Source organism: Hemicordylus capensis, chromosome 12, assembly GCF_027244095.1.
Source record: "Hemicordylus capensis ecotype Gifberg chromosome 12, rHemCap1.1.pri, whole genome shotgun sequence".
Classification (NCBI taxonomy): Eukaryota; Metazoa; Chordata; class Lepidosauria; order Squamata; family Cordylidae; genus Hemicordylus; species Hemicordylus capensis.
In genome coordinates this window covers 7,366,405-7,383,661 of record NC_069668.1, presented here as the reverse complement: position 1 = coordinate 7,383,661, position 17,257 = coordinate 7,366,405, and the positions used below count along the sequence as shown (strand labels likewise).

Genomic DNA, 17,257 nt, shown 5'->3' with positions numbered 1-17,257 from the left:
AAGTTGCCCATCACTGCTTGAGTCCCTCGCTTGCTGGAAGGTCAAAGGCTGCCAGACGTCTCTGCGAAATCCTTTGGCAAACAGATCTGACATCCTGCCAGAATGGGTGGAACATAGGAAGCTGTCTTCTACTGAGTCAGACCCTTAGTCCATTTAGCTCAGTACTGTCTTCCCAGACTGGCAGCAGCTTCTCCAAGTTGCAAGCAGGAGTCTCCCTCAGCCCTACCTTGGAGATACCAAGGAGGGTACTTGGAACCTCAGATGCTCTTCCCAGAGTGGCCCCATTCCCTAAGGTGAATATCTTACAGTGTTCACACATGTAGTCTCCCATTCAAATGCAAAACAGGGTGGCCCTGCTTAGCAAAGGGGACAATTCAGGCTTGCTACCACAAGATCAGCTCTCCAGTTTGCTACCACAAGCCCAATAGAGAGAGCCCATTCATTAGGGGAGGGGGAGCCGGTCCTGCAGGAGCAAGCAGGAATCATCCCCTTTGTGAAGCAGGGTCCACCTTGGCTTATATTTGGATGGGCAATGCCATTTGAGTGCTGTCTGATGTAAGGGATCCCTAGGGTACTAATACCTCTAGGGATACTTGAAGGGCTTCCAGAGGGTACTCAGAACCCTCCTTCCTCCCCACACTGCAGTTTCATCATCTCTTCCCCATCAGAGGAACGCTGGCTTGAAGTTGATGCATCGTCAGCTATCTGTCCACTGCAGGAGGGGAAGGAGGAGGGTGAAGATCCTGCTCCTCTGCTCTTGATTGGCTGGCTGTGTGCTGAAGCTCAGCAGGCCCCTCCCCTCAGCCTGAATGAGAGGCTTCGGGAAATTAGCACTGACTACTCCCATTGAAATTAATGGGTCAAGTAAACTTGCCTCATTAATGTAAACAAGACTGCTTATGAGTGACTTTGTGTGAGCCAGTGACTGTAACAGTCGGCTCACACACAAATTCTCTATGGGGTACCTAAGCTGAAGGACAGCCTTCTCTGTAGTGGAAGAACAGTGGAACGCACTTCCTGCTGAGATTAGAGCTGCTTCATCCCTGTTGGCTTTTAGGAAACAACCCAAGACACATCTCTTTAGCCACAGTTTTAAGCAATCCTGAGCTAGATGGACATATGGTCTGACTCAGTATAGTGCAGCTTCCTCTGTTCCTATGATTTAAACGCCTTGCTTGACTTGAGCAGGTACAGCTGATCAGGACATTCATAACTGCAAGGCATTTTATACACTGCAAAGTACTACAGAAATCATTCATACAGAGATACAGATACAGATTTATTTATGAGTGTTTGTGAGGAATCAAATCATACTAAAGATCTCTGTGCAAACCTGGCACCGCCATCAGGGCTAGAGGGCATTCTATTATTTTATTTTGTTATTTTATTTTATTAATCATATTTTTATACCACCTGCCATGTGCATCTGCCATGTGCATCTCCAGGCAGTGTACAGAGTCAAAATGCAACAAATGCAAAACAGAACAAAACCAGCCAAAATTCACAAGATAAATTTAAAAAAATACCATAAGATAAAAACAAATCAGTCTAACATCAATTTCAGTTAAAAGCCTGAGGTGCGTATTAAGGGTCTTCCTAAAAGCAAACAGAGAGGAAGAGGCTCTTATTTCAACAGGGAGCATATTCCAAAGCCCTGGGGCAGCCCCAGAGAAGGCCCAAAGATAGTTTTGAGGGATTCGTGATGAGATGAAGGAGGACCGGAGATGCACAGATGCAATTACAGCAAAATACTGTGATGAAAGGGCGGAAGTATGTGCTGCAAAGGAAATACACATTTATGATATGAGAGAGAGAGAACTGTATCAGGTGCAGAGAAAAGCGAGAAGGCAATTGCTCTAATACATGCAACCTACAGCGCATGTGTGTGTATGTGGTGTGTGTGTGTGTGTGTGTGTGTGTGTGTGTGTGTGTGTGTGTGTGTGTATGAATATATATATATGAATGATACATATAACCTATATGGTAAGCAATTTGCTGTTTTGTACTCGGGGGTGGGGGTGGGGCGGGGGTTTCCAGATTCCAAGTATCTTATAGTGCAAGGCAGGGGGTAGGCATCCTTGGACCTCCAGCTGTTTTTGGACTACAACTCCCACAATCCCCAGCCACAGTGGCAAACAGCAAGGGATGATGGGACTTGTAGGGCAACATCAGCAGAAGGGTTGAGATTGAGCAGCCCTGCCCCATTGTCTAGTTCAAAGAAAAACGAAAATGGAGGTTGCAAAGAAAATCACACACCACAAGAGAAGCTGAAGAGTGACTTGAAGAGTGACCAAGGTGAACCCTCCCCATTCTCAAGTCCACTTACCGTATTTAGCCAGATAGAAGACAACTCCAACTTAAGATGATCCCCTTAAAAAACACAGGCTAAATACAGGTTGTATCTGTATTTACCTTAAGTGGCGCAGCAGGAAAATGCTTGACTAACAAGCATGAGGTTGCCGGTTCGAATCCCCACTGGTCTGTTCCCCAGACTATGGAAAACACCTCTATCGGGCAGCAGTGCTATAGGAAGATGCTGAAAGGCATCATCTCAGACTGCATTGAAGATGGCAATGGTCAACCCCTCCTGTATTCTACCAAAGACAAACACAGGGCTCTGTGGGTGCCAGGAGACGACACCAACCCAACGGCACACTTTACCTGTATTTACCCAAAAGGAAGAGGACTCTGAATCGGGACACCCAGCCCAATTTCTGACATCCAAGAACTTGGGGGAAATCTAGTCTTGGATTCAGGTAAATAGACAAGAACATAAAAACAGCCCTGCTGGATCAGGCCCAAGGCCTCGAGTCCAGCAGCCCGTTTCCCACATTGGCCCACCAGATGCCTCTGAGAAGCCCACAGGCAAGAGGGGAGGGGAGGTCCTCTCTCTGGCTGTTGGCAACAGCCTGTTGCTCCCCTGCAACTGGGATTGAGAGGCATTTTGCCTCTGAGACTGAGGTGGCCTATAGCCACCAGACTAGTAGTCATTGATAGACTGGTCCTCCATGAATTTCTCTAAGCCCCTTTTAAAGCCACCCAGGCTGATGGCCATCACCACAATGTGTGGCAGCAAATTCCATAGGTTAATTATGCACTGAGTGAAAGAAGTCCATCCTTTTCTCGGTCCTACATTACTGGCAATCTATTTCATGAGATCATCCCTGGTTCTTGCATTGTGAGAGTGAGAAAGATTTCTCTCTCTCCACACCATGCATCATTTTGTAGACCTCGATCATGTCTACCTTTAGTAGTCTTTTTTCTAAACTAAAAAGCCCCAGATGCTGTAGCCTTGCCTCGGAAGGAAAGTGCTCCAGGCCCGTCTCAGCTGCCCTCTTCTTTACCTTTTCCAGTTCAACAATGTAGAACTGGACTAGACGGGCCTTGAGCCTAATCCGGCAAGGCTGTTCTTATGTTCTTGTGTGTTTATCCGAATCCAAGGCTCGTTTTCTTCCAAGTTCTTTGCTGTTAGAAATTGGGTGGTTGTCCTGAATCAGAGTCCTCTTCCTTTTGGGTAAATACAGGTTACAAACTGTATTCAACGTGTGTGTGTGTGTGTGTGTGTGTGTGTGTTTAAAGTGGCTTGTCTTAAATTCAGACTTGTCTTCTATTCAGGTAAATACAGTAAGTGTTAAGATGCCCTCAACATCTTCTGGACCTTTTCCAGTTCTACAATGTGCCTTTTGGGAAATGGTGACCAGGTAATACGGTAACGCACGATCTCCATCCTAAGAGGTATTTGCAGCCTGTGGTTTGAGAGCAGAGAGTCAAGCACCACGCAGCAGCCCCTGTCCACGCCTTGCCTTTTCCGCAGCAACCCACCACCCACTTCCTCCAGCCCTACCTTTCATGATAGCCTGCAACGAAGCCACCTCTTCCTGCCACTGCTTCTTCACCTCATCAATCGCTTCCTGCTTGGTGTTTTCGGAGACAGTGGCAACGGCTTTGATGTTCTCCATTTCAGCTTGGGCTTCTGAGAGCTGGGCGCGCAGCTGCTCCAGGTCATCCTGAGCCGCCTGCAGGACGGATTTTTGCCGCTTCAGATCCTCTGAAGGTTAAGAAGGAAAAACTCCACTGAAGAGCACAGATTCCAGCCAGGACGTTAATGAAGGGGAGCTGAGAAGAATCCAGGCAAGAGAACTGCATGCTACTCCCCAGACTGCCTTGTGCATCTGAGCAGCCTTGTCTAAGCCTCTGCTCTTAGAGCCAACTTAGGCAAGACAAATGGGAGATTCACGAATGGAAAAAAGGAAGCTGCCTTCTACTGAGTCAGACCACTGGTCAATCTAACTCAGTACTGTCTACACTGACTGGCAGCACTCCTCAAGGTTTCAGGCAGGAGTCACAGGAACAGAGGAAGCTGCCATATACAGAGTCAGACCATAGGTCCATCTAGCTCAGGACTGTCTGCACAGACTGGCAGCGGCTTCTCCAAGGTTGGGAGTCTCTCCCAGCCCTACCTGGAAATGCTTCTGGGAACTGAACTCGGGACCTTCTACATGCAAAGCAGGTGCTCTTCCATGGAGGTATGAGCCCTAAGAGGAATATCGTACAGCATCCACATGCAGTCACCCATCCAAAAGCAAGCCAAGGCAAACCATGCTTAGCAAAGGGGACAACTCATACTCAGTACCACAAGGTCAACCTTCCTCCCCATGACTGGATCTCCCATATATTTATGTCCTGCCTCTCCAGTACAATACTGCTTGGGGCAGCTCACAAAATTAAAACACAAAAGCCTCCGTCATCTAGTCCAGAGGTAGGCAAAAGTGTTCTCCCTAATGAATGCGCACGTGCCTGCACTCACAAGCGTTTTGATGTCCACTCAGTTAGTTTTATATCCCGCTCAGGTTGAATCAGGAAGGCCCCATTCTGAATGCATGTATGCCTTGATACTCCCACCCCGAACAAATCTCATTCCACACACAAATGAAAAAATCAGAGAGAACACTGGTCGGCAACCTTTCCAGGCTTTTAAAACCACCCTTGCAAATGTGGCCACTGCAAGACCGGTGGCAGAAGAGAAGCATGAGGAGACCCTGGGAGTCTTTTTCCATCTCAAGGAGTGTAGGCCTTGCCAAAAATCACCAAGAGCACACGTGCCCCCAAGAGGGTACCAACCACTCCAGCTGGCTCAGGTACTAATCGTACTCTGGAGGAAATCTGAAGGGGAAAACCAGAGCCTGGGTGTGATCTCGGATCTTTTAGGAATCAGTTCTTCACAAACAGCCACAGCCTACTCGGTCTCCCAGTCCCGAGAGCTACAGTGATGCAGTCAGCACAAACCCATCCCTCAGGAGCCAGGGGGTGTTTTTAGCCCACCCCGCCTTCAGTTCGTTGTAGAGGTTTCAAGATGACATGGCAATCTCCAACCTGCGGTTGCTTCCTGAGGTATTCTCTAGCTGGTGCACACAAAGAGCCTGAGCTAAACATAGCTCCATTGGGAGAGGAGGGGAGGGGAGGGGAGGAGAGGAGAGAGACAGGCTGGGGAGCTGCCACCATCCAGCTCCCACGTCCCTGCTGAAGCGGCCCCTCCCTCCTCCAACTGCCACCCCAGAGCGACCAGGGACCATCTTGCTCGGAGAGGAGGAAGAAGTGAGGCTGAGGTCCACGTACAAATGTAAATGTGTGGCTTGATCTACTGATTCTTAATTCAAGTTTTTTGTAAACCGCTTTGGGAGGTTCACCTGAAAAGCAATATATAAATGCTAAATGAATCAATATAGCTGTACATGCAACCAGATGTGTCAGGTTGGGCGGCAGGTGTTTGCTTTTGAGGCCTATGCACACACACACCAAAAGACTAGGGGTGCGGAATTGGGGAGAGGTATACTCAGACAGCAGTCCACAACACTCACAATACAAGGAAACCTCGCCAGTGCTTTTCTCCTCTCACTGCATCAAAACAGCTTTCTGCTCTCCATCCAGATACTCTAGAGCACGGATTCTCAATGTTGGGCCCCCTGATGTGATTGGACTTCGACTCCCATCATCCCCAACTAAAGGCCATTGGGGCTGGGGATCATGGGAGCTGAAGTCCAATAACATCTGGGGACCCAACGTTGAGAATCCCTGCTCTAGGGCAGGGGTAAGCAACCATGGCTCTCCAGCAATTGCTGAACTCCAGCCACTGCTGGAGTTCAGCAAGTTGTGGCTGGGGATGATGGGAATTGTAGTTCAGCAACCACTAGAGAGCCAATGATTGCCTGCCACTGCTCGAGAGACCACACTGAAAGGAATGTTTTGACATCTGTCCCAAGAATGTAAACCTTACCTTCCTTGGCTAGGTACAGCTCTTTAAATTTTGCCCTCTTCTGATTAAATTCTTGCTCAAGGTGCTGCTTCGTGCGCAGAAATTCGGCATTGACTTTTTCCAGCTCTGCTACTCGCTGAAGAAGAGCTAAAGACACACAAGAGAAGGAAGAGGGGAAAGCATTACACTGACAAGGGAAAAAGTTGCATAGCAACACACACACACACACACATATATACATACATACATTCAGAGGGAGCTTTGCCTTCAGCTGGTTCCTTTATTACAGAAAGGTCTCTGTACACAAGCGACACACTCAATACGCAAAAAAAGTGGCAATACGCAAGAAAGAACACAACACACCACAACCAGTATAGCAGCATAGGCAGAAATCAAGCCAGCAGCAGCAGAACTTCATCATAGGAAGGCAGGATGCTGCCTTAAGAGTCAGAACACAGGTCCACCTAGCTTAGTACTGCCAACACCAACCGGCAGCGGGGCTCCAAAGTTTCAAGCAGGAGTTTCTCCCAGATTGAATCTGGGGCCCCATAGCATGCTACAGGAAACTAGCGACCGGATCCCTGACAGGCGGCCATCCAGGGAGATGCCCGAGGGAGACTGTGCGACAGCAGGAACACCTGAGTGACAGACCACAAGGCACCTGCAAGGGTAGGATCCTTGCTCAGAAAACTCCCAACGCTTCTGCTCTTATGCAGAAGGATGAAAACACACCCTCTGCTGCAGAGAGCTGCAAGAATAAAACACGCCTCTTGGATTTCAGTGAATCATAGTTTTAAATACTGGGGAGCAAAATGCACACTTCCTTCTTGCGGATACCTCCCCCAGAACAGTGTCCGTTAACCCCCTCACTTTGGCCATTATCAAGAAAATGCTTTTGCACATCGGCTGCCGAAAACACACATCTCCCACATCCTCCAATTTGCCCACCCGGCAATAAATATTTCCCCTGCTTCCTTTTAAATATTTGGCCATAGACCAAATGGTCGAGCTTTTCCCCTTCGGGGTTGCCAGTCTCTCCTTTCCGGCTGCTCTGTGGCATTTTTATTGCTGCTGCTTTGGGTGTTTTCATGGTTTCAACTGATCGTGGCATTTTAATGTGATTTTATGGTATGTTCTTGTATTAACTTTTGTAAACCGCCTTGAGATAATTTTATGATAGAAATAAACAGGTTGCTCACCTGTAACTGATGATCTGGTAGAGATCCGTCAACATCCATAAGAAGTGGGTAGTGCACCTGCGCAAGGACCAAGCGGTAGCTATGCCGAAGCTTGTCGAGGCGACCTGGCCACGCCCCACGCTGCGCGCGTGCTATTTAAGGCAGGCCAGGACGCATGTCCCTCAGTTCTTAGACGACCGCCGCAAGGTGACGATCATCCAGGTGAGTTTGTGAAGGTTAGTGATGTTTAATACATGAAGATCCTAGTGGAACAAAGGCTGCACTCCTGTCACACTACTGCAGAGGGGTAGGATGGGAGGGTCTTATAGATGTTGACGGATCTCTACCAGATCATCAGTTACAGGTGAGCAACCTGTTTATCTGGTTCGAGATCCGTCGTGCTCCATAAGAAGTGGGTGTTTAGCCAGCTCCTTATAGGAGGAGGGAGCAGTATGGTAGCACCCTTTTAAAAACACTCCTCCCAAAGTTAGCCTCTGCAGCAGAGCGCACGTCTATAGCATAGTGTTTCACAAAGGTAGATTCGGAGGACCAGGTCGCTGCTTTGCAGATGTCCATGAAGGTCACTCCGGAAAGGTGTGCAGCGGAGGAAGCGTGTGCCCTAGTAGAATGGGCCTTGATGACTTCCGGAGGGGTTCGGTCCTGTAGCTTGTATGTGAACTGGATAAGGTCCACTAGCCATCTTGATAGACGCTGTCATGAAATGCAGGTCCCTTTGGAAGAGCCCGCATAGGTCACAAACAGCCGAACCGTCTTGCGAAACAACTTCGTGCGCTCCAGATAGAAAAGGAGCGCCCTGCGCACATCGAGGCAGTGCATGGATCTTTCTAGTTGGGAAGACGGGTTCCTAAAGAACGTTGGGAGGACAATATCTTGGTTTAGATGAAAACTGGAAACTATTTTAGGTCGGAAGGTGGGGTCCATGCGCATCAGGACCTTTTCAGGGTAGAAGTGAGTGTACGGGGGGTCACTTCAAAGTGCCACCAGTTCGCTAACACGCCTGGCTGTAGTGATGGCAATCAAGAAAGCTGTTTTCCAGGATACCAATTTCAGAGGTGCTGTCGCCATGTGTTCGAAAGGTTTTCCCGTAAGAGTAGAAAGAACCAGGGAGAGACTCCAGGGTTCTACTGGCGGTTTGATGGGAGGATAGACGTTAGTTAAGCCCTTTAAGAAGGCTTTGCTATCCGGGTGAGAGAATAGAGTCTTGCCATCCGCTCCAGGATGATAGGAGGAAAGGGCAGCCAAGTGTACTTTCAGGGAAACATTGGCTAGTCCCTGAGCCTTCAAGGAGGATAAGTAGAGCAGGACTTATTTGACAGATGCCTGTCGAGGCAAAAAACCCCTTGCTTTCGCGTAATGATGGAAACGGGTCCACTTGCTGGCGTAATTTGTCCTTGTGGAGTGTTTTCTGCAATTTAGGAGAACATCCTTTAAAATCCTATTCGCCACACGGTCAACCTTAAGGTGCGAACGTCTGGGTGTAGGATGAGGCCGCCGTTCTGAGAGAGCAGATCCGGCTGTTGCGGTAAGCGCCGGTATCTGTTCTGGGAGAGTCTGCGTAGCCGTGGAAACCAAGTCTGTCTTGGCCACCACGGGGTCACTAGGATACAGGGTGTGGGGGTTGTAAGCAGACGGGCCACAACCCTGGCTATTATTGGTAGTGGAGGAAACATGTATGGTAATTCCGTCGTCCAGTCTAACTGGAAGGCATCCCCCAAAGACAGCGGGTCGTGTCCCGCTCTGGAACAAAAGCGGGCACATTTTGTATTCAGGGAGGTTGCGAATAAGTCTACTGTCAGTTGGCGCCAGTGATTGAAAATGGGGATGATATATTCTGGCTTGAGCGCCCATTCGTGGACTGTGTCCTGAGGGAAGACCCAGCTGAGGTCGTCCGCTAGGATATTGTCCATCCCTTTGATGTGGACTGCTACAGGCGAGACTTAGTGACGAAGACAGCAGTTCCATATCTGAACAGCAAGGGCGTACAGGGTGTGAGACACAGTTCCACCCTGGCGGTTTATGTATGCTTGGGCTGTTGTGTTGTCTAGTTCTATTTGTACACAGGAGTCCTGGAGAAGTGGTTGGAATGCTTTCAGTGCAAGGTAGACTGCTAGCAATTCGAGGAAATTTATATGGAGCCTTGCTTGTGTCGGTGTCCACAGGTCCTGAGTTCGGTGTTGTCCACAATGTGCTCCCCAACCCCGAAGAGAGGCATCTGTCATTAGCCACACTGTCGGAGGCGATGTCTGGAAGGGTACGCCTTCGAGGAGATTCCTTTTCAAAGTCCACCAGGTGAGTGAGACCAGTACCGTGGGTGGTATTGTCAATCGTTTGTGTTGGCTGTGCTTGGTGGGTCGGAAGACTGAGAGGAACCATAGCTGGAGCTTCCTCATTTTCAAACGTGCAAGGCAAATGACACTGTTGCATGACGCCATCAGGCCAAGGAGGCGCTGTATCGTAAGTGCCGGTTGAACGGGCGATTGGTGACATACTTGTATTAGGTCTCGGATGCGGAGATATCGGTCTTCTGGTAAGAACGCCTTCTGGACGTTTGTGTCCAGGACGGCACCAATGTAAGTGGTCACTGGGACTGGGTCCAAGTGAGATTTTTTCCAGTTCACTTGAATGTCCAGGTTGTTGAGGAGATCCAATACACAACGGATGTGCGAAAGTAACTCATCTTTGTTTGTTGAGGCCAGGAGCCAATCGTCCAGGTAAGGGTATATCGAGATCCCCAGTGTCCGTAAGTGGGCAATTACTGGGGCCATGCATTTTGTAAAAACTCTTGGGGCGGTGGACAGCCCGAAGGGTAAGACATTGTATTGGAACACTTGGGTTCCTACGGTGAATCTTAGATATTTTCGATGTTGAGGCCTGATGCTGACATGAAAATAGGCGTCTCTGAGGTCCAGCGTTGCAAGCCACCTCTCTCCTTGTAAGAGGGGGAGAATTTGATGCAACGCCATCATACGAAACTTCCGGACGCGCACAAACTTGTTCAATCTGCGGAGGTCCATAATGGGGCGAAGGCTTCCATCTCGCTTTGGGACTTGGAATTAGCAGGAATAGAAACCGTTCCGCCAGTCCGCCCACGACACCGGGGCTATTGCTTTCTGCAACAGCTCCTTCACCTCCTCCCACAAGGCACTTGTTGGAGCAGTGTACCTCATAACTGTGAACCGTGGTATTGTCTTGAATTCGATGGCATATCCTGAGGATATGATTTTCAGGACCCAACGGTCTGATGTTATGTGGCGCCATGCGGGGGCATGGCTCGCCAGTCTGATGTAGTGTGGCGGCAGACATGGTGTTTGGTCCCCCGCAGGCAGGGATGGGGAGAGAGGTGGTGTCAGTGAGCGGACAGGTTGTTCAGGGACGCTTTTGTGCGTCAGTGGACTTGTGCTGTGCCTGGCCTGATTTCGATTTGGCCTGGTAACTGCGTCTCTGGTATTGGTTGTAGGGTCTACGGTAATCCTGGCGTTCTTGGCGGTGGTATAAGGGCCTTTGACGTTGGAAAGTTGAACGGAATCGAGACTGATAAGAAGTTGAGGCGGAGGACTGATTTGTGAAAGTCTTCACCGTAAATTTCGATTTCTTTAGTTGTTCCATCGTTGAATCAGTTGTCTCACTGAATAAGCCCGTGCTATCAAAGGCAAGTCCTTCAATTTTATCCTTCATATCAGGCTGTAAGTTGGTGGACCGCAGCCAGGCATGCCTGCGTAGGGTAATCGCAGCAGTCATTGCCCTGGATTCACTTTCCGCCAGGTGTTTTGCGATGCTTAGAAGTTGCCTGGTTAGGTCACCTGATCTTTCCAAGGTATGACAGAACTTTTTTCAAAATTCAGCTGGGGGCAATGTATCAAAGTCCGATAGCAAAGTTTCCCAGATGCAGTGGCTATATTTTGCTGTGCAGGCAGAATAATTTGCCACTTTAATAGAGAGGCAGGCGGTGGAATAAACTTTTCTGCCTAAAAGGTCCAATTTTCTGCTCTCTTTGTCGGGTGGAACTATGTAACGTTTTCCTGTTTTGGATACGGCAGCGCAGTCAATCACCAAGCTATTGGGCGCAGGATGTTTGTGGAGGTAAGTGTTATCTTTGTCTTGTATTCGATACAAGCTCTCTAGGCACTTAGGCGTCGGGGTTGAAGTGTGCAGCACTTCCCAAGCACATTTCGCGGCCCGTGTAATTACTGGTAGCATTGGTAAGGCTACCGGCGCCGTAGCTTGAGTTTTAAGCATAAAATTATAAACTGGGTCGTCGATTGTAGCTAGCTCTGAGTGAAGATCGAGGCCCAACGCTTCTGCCATGGCTCTCACATGTTTGTGGTAAGCTTTGAGCTCTTCATTTGGAGATACGCAAGTAGCGGGAGCCACGTCAGCCGACGGCTCCACAATAATTTCTTCCCTATCCTCTTCTTGGTCTGAGACAAAATCCGAGGAACCAGCATGCTCAGAGATCGAGGAGGCAGGTGAAGCTGGAGTAGGGGTTTGTGTTTCTACTGCCATTGCTTGGAGAGAAGGAAAATCTGTCTGAGTCGATATGGAGTGCATCGCTATCGACTTAGTTTGCGAGACTCGATGTTGAATAAGAGTATTTGCGGTCTGTGTTGAAGACGTAGCAATCTGAGGAAAAGATTCCGGTGGGGGGTTCACAGTGGCAACATTTTGGGTAGATGAATCCAGACACTGAACTGAGTTTCTATGGGAAAAACCGCATGTGTGCCAAGAAAGGGGAGTGTGCAGATGTGCCACTGTTAAGGTTGAAGGTTGGCGAGGTAGGGACGATGGAGTTTCTGTGTTTTCTGGTAGAAACCCCAGTAACATCAATGTCGATGGGGTATTCGATGTCGAGTCCAATAAGGTCAGTAAAGTATTATCTAGAGGTACGGTCGGATCAGTGGGAGCATCCGTCTCGACATTGTAGGTTGATGGAGGTGGACATCGAGGAGACACCTTCCTGGAGACCGACAGAACTGGAGTGTTGAGTGTCGATGCCGAGGTCCTCGGCATCGGTGGAGGAGAGGAGGCAATAGGTGTCGGGGCTGGTGAAAGGGATAGAGCCCGGTGAACTGAAGCGTCTGGTAAAAGGTCATTTTCTGCCGGCGCCGCTGGCTCGGTGTCAATCGGAGGTTGGTTGTGCACGTCGATATCGGTAGGTCTTGGGGAATGTATCCCTGATGGTGACGGGGTGCGCTCTGTCGTGAGGTCGATAAGCCTCTGGTGTTTTGCTTTCGACGCTGAATAATGGTCGGCTTGCTTGCGTTTTGGAGCAGTCGGCGTCGAAAAGGTTTGTTCTACGATGGTAGTCGATGTCGACGTCGAGGCGGGAGCTATCGATACCGATCGAGAAGGTGTTCCAGTTTCCGCAGTCGAGGTCGATGGAACGTTCGATTTCGATGCCGACGCTTTCGTGGACGGCGAAGGTCTTGTGCACGGAGTCGAGGCCGGTGTCGTAGGTCGTTTTAAAGATGTATCTGGAGCCGACTTTGAACGCTGAGCCAGGCTCAGTGTCGAGGATTGCCCAGCACGGGACTTACGTTCGTGCGAAGTGGATATTGAAGGCGGAGCTGAGGAGGACTTCGGGGGCGTGCGCCTTTCTGATGTTGAAGGGCAAGGCGTCCCCGGTGTCGAAGGGCTGAGCATGTCATCATAGATAGCAGCCCGCAGATGAAGTGCCCAATTCTTACGGGTTTGCTTCGAAAACGACAAGCAAATTTTACATGTAGCCACATTATGTTGTTCACCCAAACAGATTAGGCATAAATCGTATAAGTCTTTTGATGGGAGTTTCGCTTTACAGCGCTCACACCTCTTTAAACTTTTCTTTTCCTCAGCCATCGTCCGCGAAGATTCTAGAGTGTTCCGTTAGCCAATTCCAAGTATGAAGAAGGAGGAGATTCCGTCAGCCGGTCCAAGTGTCAACGAAGGGGGAGGTAAGGCAGCCAGTCCAAGTTCATAAATCCGATAAACAATCCAAAGAAGAAAGAATTTTTCACAAACTCAGCGATAACTCAAAAGAGTCAGGAGAGGAACTTCTCGACGAGAGGCAAAACCGAAAGTCTTTTTGCTAAGGCGGTCAGAGAAGAACTGAGGGACATGCGTCCTGGCCTACCTTAAATAGCTCGCGCGCAGCGTGGGGCGTGGCCAGGACGCCTCGACAAGCTTCAGCATAGCTACCGCTTGGTCCTTGCGCAGGCGCACTACCCACTTCTTATGGAGCTCGACGGATCTCGAACCAGATCTAATAAATAAAGTAATTCCCAAGACTACTCCCCAGTGCCTCGTGCCTGAAACCGGGAGCCCATGTGTTGAAAAAGGCAAGGAGTCCTTTCTTGTCTTCTCGCCAATCCTAAGCCTAGAACTGATCTGGTATCATTTCTACCATCCCCCCACAACACACTCTTTTGCTATACCAAACCTTTGAGGAACAAGCTTAAAGGACCTACTTTGGTTTTCACTAGAAGCCCAGGGTCCATCAGTCACAAAAGAGCGGCAGGGGGCACATTATTTATTTATTTATTTATCTATCTATCTATCTTTACATTTATATCCCGCACTTCCTCCGAGGAGCCCAGAGCAGTGTCTAGGGTTGTTTATCCTCACAACCACCCTGTTACTTTAAAAAAAAAAAAAATTAAGGAAGAAGATGCCTCTCAAGCAAGACTGTACAGCTTCAGCCCTCCAGCTGTTTGGGGACTACAACTCCCATCATCCCCAGCTGCAGGAGTCAATAGTCAAGGATTATGGGAGTTGTAGCCTGACATTTGTAGGAGGGCGGAAGCTATGCAGCCCTGCAATCTAGGCACACACTCATCTCTGGAACAGGAGCTCGCACTCCTAGTCACACAAAAATCCACTTTGATCCCCCCCCCTTCACAAGCCTGGTTTCAACAGCCTAGTTGGGGGGGGGGGGCGGAGACGGGAAGCCTGTTGCTATCATTTAAAAAGTAGGAATTTGAAAGATCCTCTGCTGATGACCTGGAGATCTACTCTTCTGCCCACCCCTGCTCGAAGGCAGAAATCTAGACTGGGGATTAACATAACAGAAGGAACAAGATCCACTGGATCAGCCCAAGTGCCACGTGATTCAATTACTAGGTAAAAGGAGTGTCACGGAACATTATGCCCGACACACAATATGGAAACTAAGATAGAGTTTCCTAGGGAGGAAATGGAAATAAAATGCTAGGAAACCACCAACTGGATGTCTAACGAGCAGTATACTTTACAGTACGTCCCGTGATTTGTCTGCACAACACCCTTGCAAGGCAAGCCATTTGAAGAGAGGGAGGAAGATCAGATTTTACAGAAGAGCAGCCCCTGGGCCATATTGTGGCATACATGACTAGACTGATGTTGCAAGCAGCTGTGCAAAAACCTGTCCCCTATTAGCAACCAGATCCCAATTGCTTTCCAGGGACTGGCAGATGAGAGACAGGCTGGCTTAATGTCTGAGCTGAGAAATGTGGAAATTCTCAAACCAGCACGACAGCTTAGAAAATACAAAATGCCCCAGAGGCTGTTTACTCAGAAGTCAGCCTTGTATTAAAAATGGAGCTTACTCCCAGGTAAGAAATGGTGCAGTGTTGCATGGATGCAGAGCTGGTTTTGCAAGAGCAGGCAGGAACTGTCCCCTTGGCTAAGCAGAGCCCACCCTGGTTTCCATTTGGATGGGAGACTACATGTGTAAGCACTGGAAGGTATTCCCCTTAGGGGATGGGGCCGCTCTGGGAAGAGGACTTGTGTGCAGAAGGTCTCAAGTTCCCTCCCTGGCATCTCCAGACAGGGCTGAGAGACACTCCTGCCTGCAGCCTTGGAGAAAATGCTGCCAGTCTGTGTAGACAATATTGTACTAGATGGGCCAAGAGTCTGACTCAGTTGAAGGCAGCTCCCTATGTACCTCCAGGGTCTCAGCAGGGACACAAAACCCTTTGCTTTCTAAAAGGAAATAATAGGCTGATCTTGCTATGCCAACTATGTGCTACATAATGGACTTACAAGCGATTTTATTACCCTCCTTCCTGTCTTCTGTTACAAGGCGTCTCCTCAAGCTTTTGTGGCCAACAAGCTAGACAGCTATTCTGAATGGAAAACCACATGAGGTTCAAGCTCTGCAGGATCAGGAAACCATCCATGGCACAGGACTGCTCAACTTGGGCCCTCCTGCAGATGTTGGCCTACAACTCCCATAATCTCTGGCTATAGGCCACTGTGGCTGGGGACTATGGGAGTTGTAGCCCAAAAACAGCTGGGGGGGGGCTAAGTTCAGCAGGCCTGTTAGAAGCCTGCAAATTATTGCTTCTCATAAGTGGAGGCTGTCACCGTTGGTCAAAGTGTCACAGTTGTCTAAGTGTAAGGCTATGGGGGCTGTCACGGAGAATACCTGCACTTCTGAATTTGCAACTACACTAAATACTCTGCCATGGGATGTGGTGAAGGCCACTAGCTTGAATGGCTTTAATGCAACAGCAGTATCTGGGTCTTGTACAAATTCATGGAAGGCAGACCTATCAATGGCTACCAGCCTGATGACCATAGGCCACTCCAGGCCCAGAGGCAAGATGCCTCTCAATACCAGCTGCAAGAGAACAACAGCAGGAGAGAGGGCTCTTGCCTGTGGGCTTCTCAGAGGCATCTGGTGGGACACTGTGTGTTTTATACAGGGTGCTGGACTAGATGGGTCTTCTTTGGCCTGATCCAGTGGGGCTGTTCTTAGGTAAGTGTGCACAGAACTGGATTATGCCAACCAAGTCTCTGGCATGCCCTTTCTAGATGGGAAAAAGGTACAGACGTAAACCAGGGGGGCAGGTCCTAAACCTGGAACTGCCGGCCTGCTTCAGCATTTTCCATGCCGCATTTCCCTGCGGTCACATTTGCACAGCTGAGCTCCCCTTCTGCACTCGGTAATGCAATCTTCCATATTTAATGACAGGGCCAGTAGTAAACAAAGCCTGCTGGTCTGGGGCCACGGGGGCATTCACAGAGCACCGCCTGACTGAAACGAGACACAGCAGAGGACACTTTAGAACCATCGGCAGGAGGCTGCTGTGGGATAGGAACATAGGAAGCTGCCTTATAATGAGTCAGAACCTTGGTCCATCTAGCTCAGTATCGTCTACACAGACTGGCAGAGGCTTCTGCAAGGTGGCAGGCAGGAATCTCTCTCAGCCCTATCAGGAGCTGCTAAGGAGAAAACTTGGAACCTTCTCTCATAATGCTCACATATAGTCTCCCATTTAAATGCAAATCAGGGCAGACCCTGCTTAGCAAAGAGGGCAATTCATGCTTGCTACCACAAGGCCAGCTCAAGATTCACGCCACGACAGCTGCAGCAGTGCCATAAATTCCTCCAACTCAAACATACCACCTCTTGTTTGATGGTTGTTTTCCCAAATCCCTGAATTTATGAATATTGAAAGCGAGCTCAGCTTCTGAAGAAGCTGTCAGAACAGGTTTGGGTGAATGCTCTGAAACAGACTTCTTCTAAACCAAAGAGGCCCAGATTTGTGGGGGGAGGAACTGAGCATCTCTGCCTGTCCACACCGTCACCCTAAACACCCTGCACAAGCCCATCTAGTGGAGGACTGTCAAACAGGGATCTATAGGAACAGAGGAAGCGGCCTTCTACCAAGTCAGACCCTTGGTCCATCTAGCTCAGTACTGTCTACCCAGACTGGCAAGGGCACTCTCAGGTTGCAGGCACGGGTCTCTCCCAGTCCCTATTTGGAGATGCTGCCAGGGAGGGAACTTTAGAACCTTCTGGAGGCAAGCCTGCAGGGGCTCCATCCCCTAAGAGGAATATGATATA

General features: G+C 49.2%; 1 protein-coding gene and 1 long non-coding RNA gene across 2 annotated transcripts in view; one reads left to right on the top strand and one right to left on the bottom strand.

Annotated features, from left to right (window-relative positions):
* The window catches only part of RABEP1 (rabaptin, RAB GTPase binding effector protein 1), an 87,234-nt gene that overhangs the window by 48,655 nt on the left and 21,322 nt on the right, over positions 1–17,257 (bottom strand). The window contains exons 2-3 of the mRNA XM_053274973.1: positions 6,275–6,400; positions 3,845–4,048 (exon numbers count right to left, since the gene is read on the bottom strand). Of these exons, the coding sequence (XP_053130948.1) occupies positions 3,845–4,048; positions 6,275–6,400 (330 nt within the window). The remainder of the gene's footprint in view (positions 1–3,844; positions 4,049–6,274; positions 6,401–17,257) is intronic.
* On the top strand, positions 5,556–13,667 carry LOC128335974 (uncharacterized). The gene is made up of 3 exons (XR_008311795.1): positions 5,556–5,620; positions 9,612–9,741; positions 13,284–13,667. It is a non-coding gene; the product is annotated as an uncharacterized LOC128335974 (long non-coding RNA).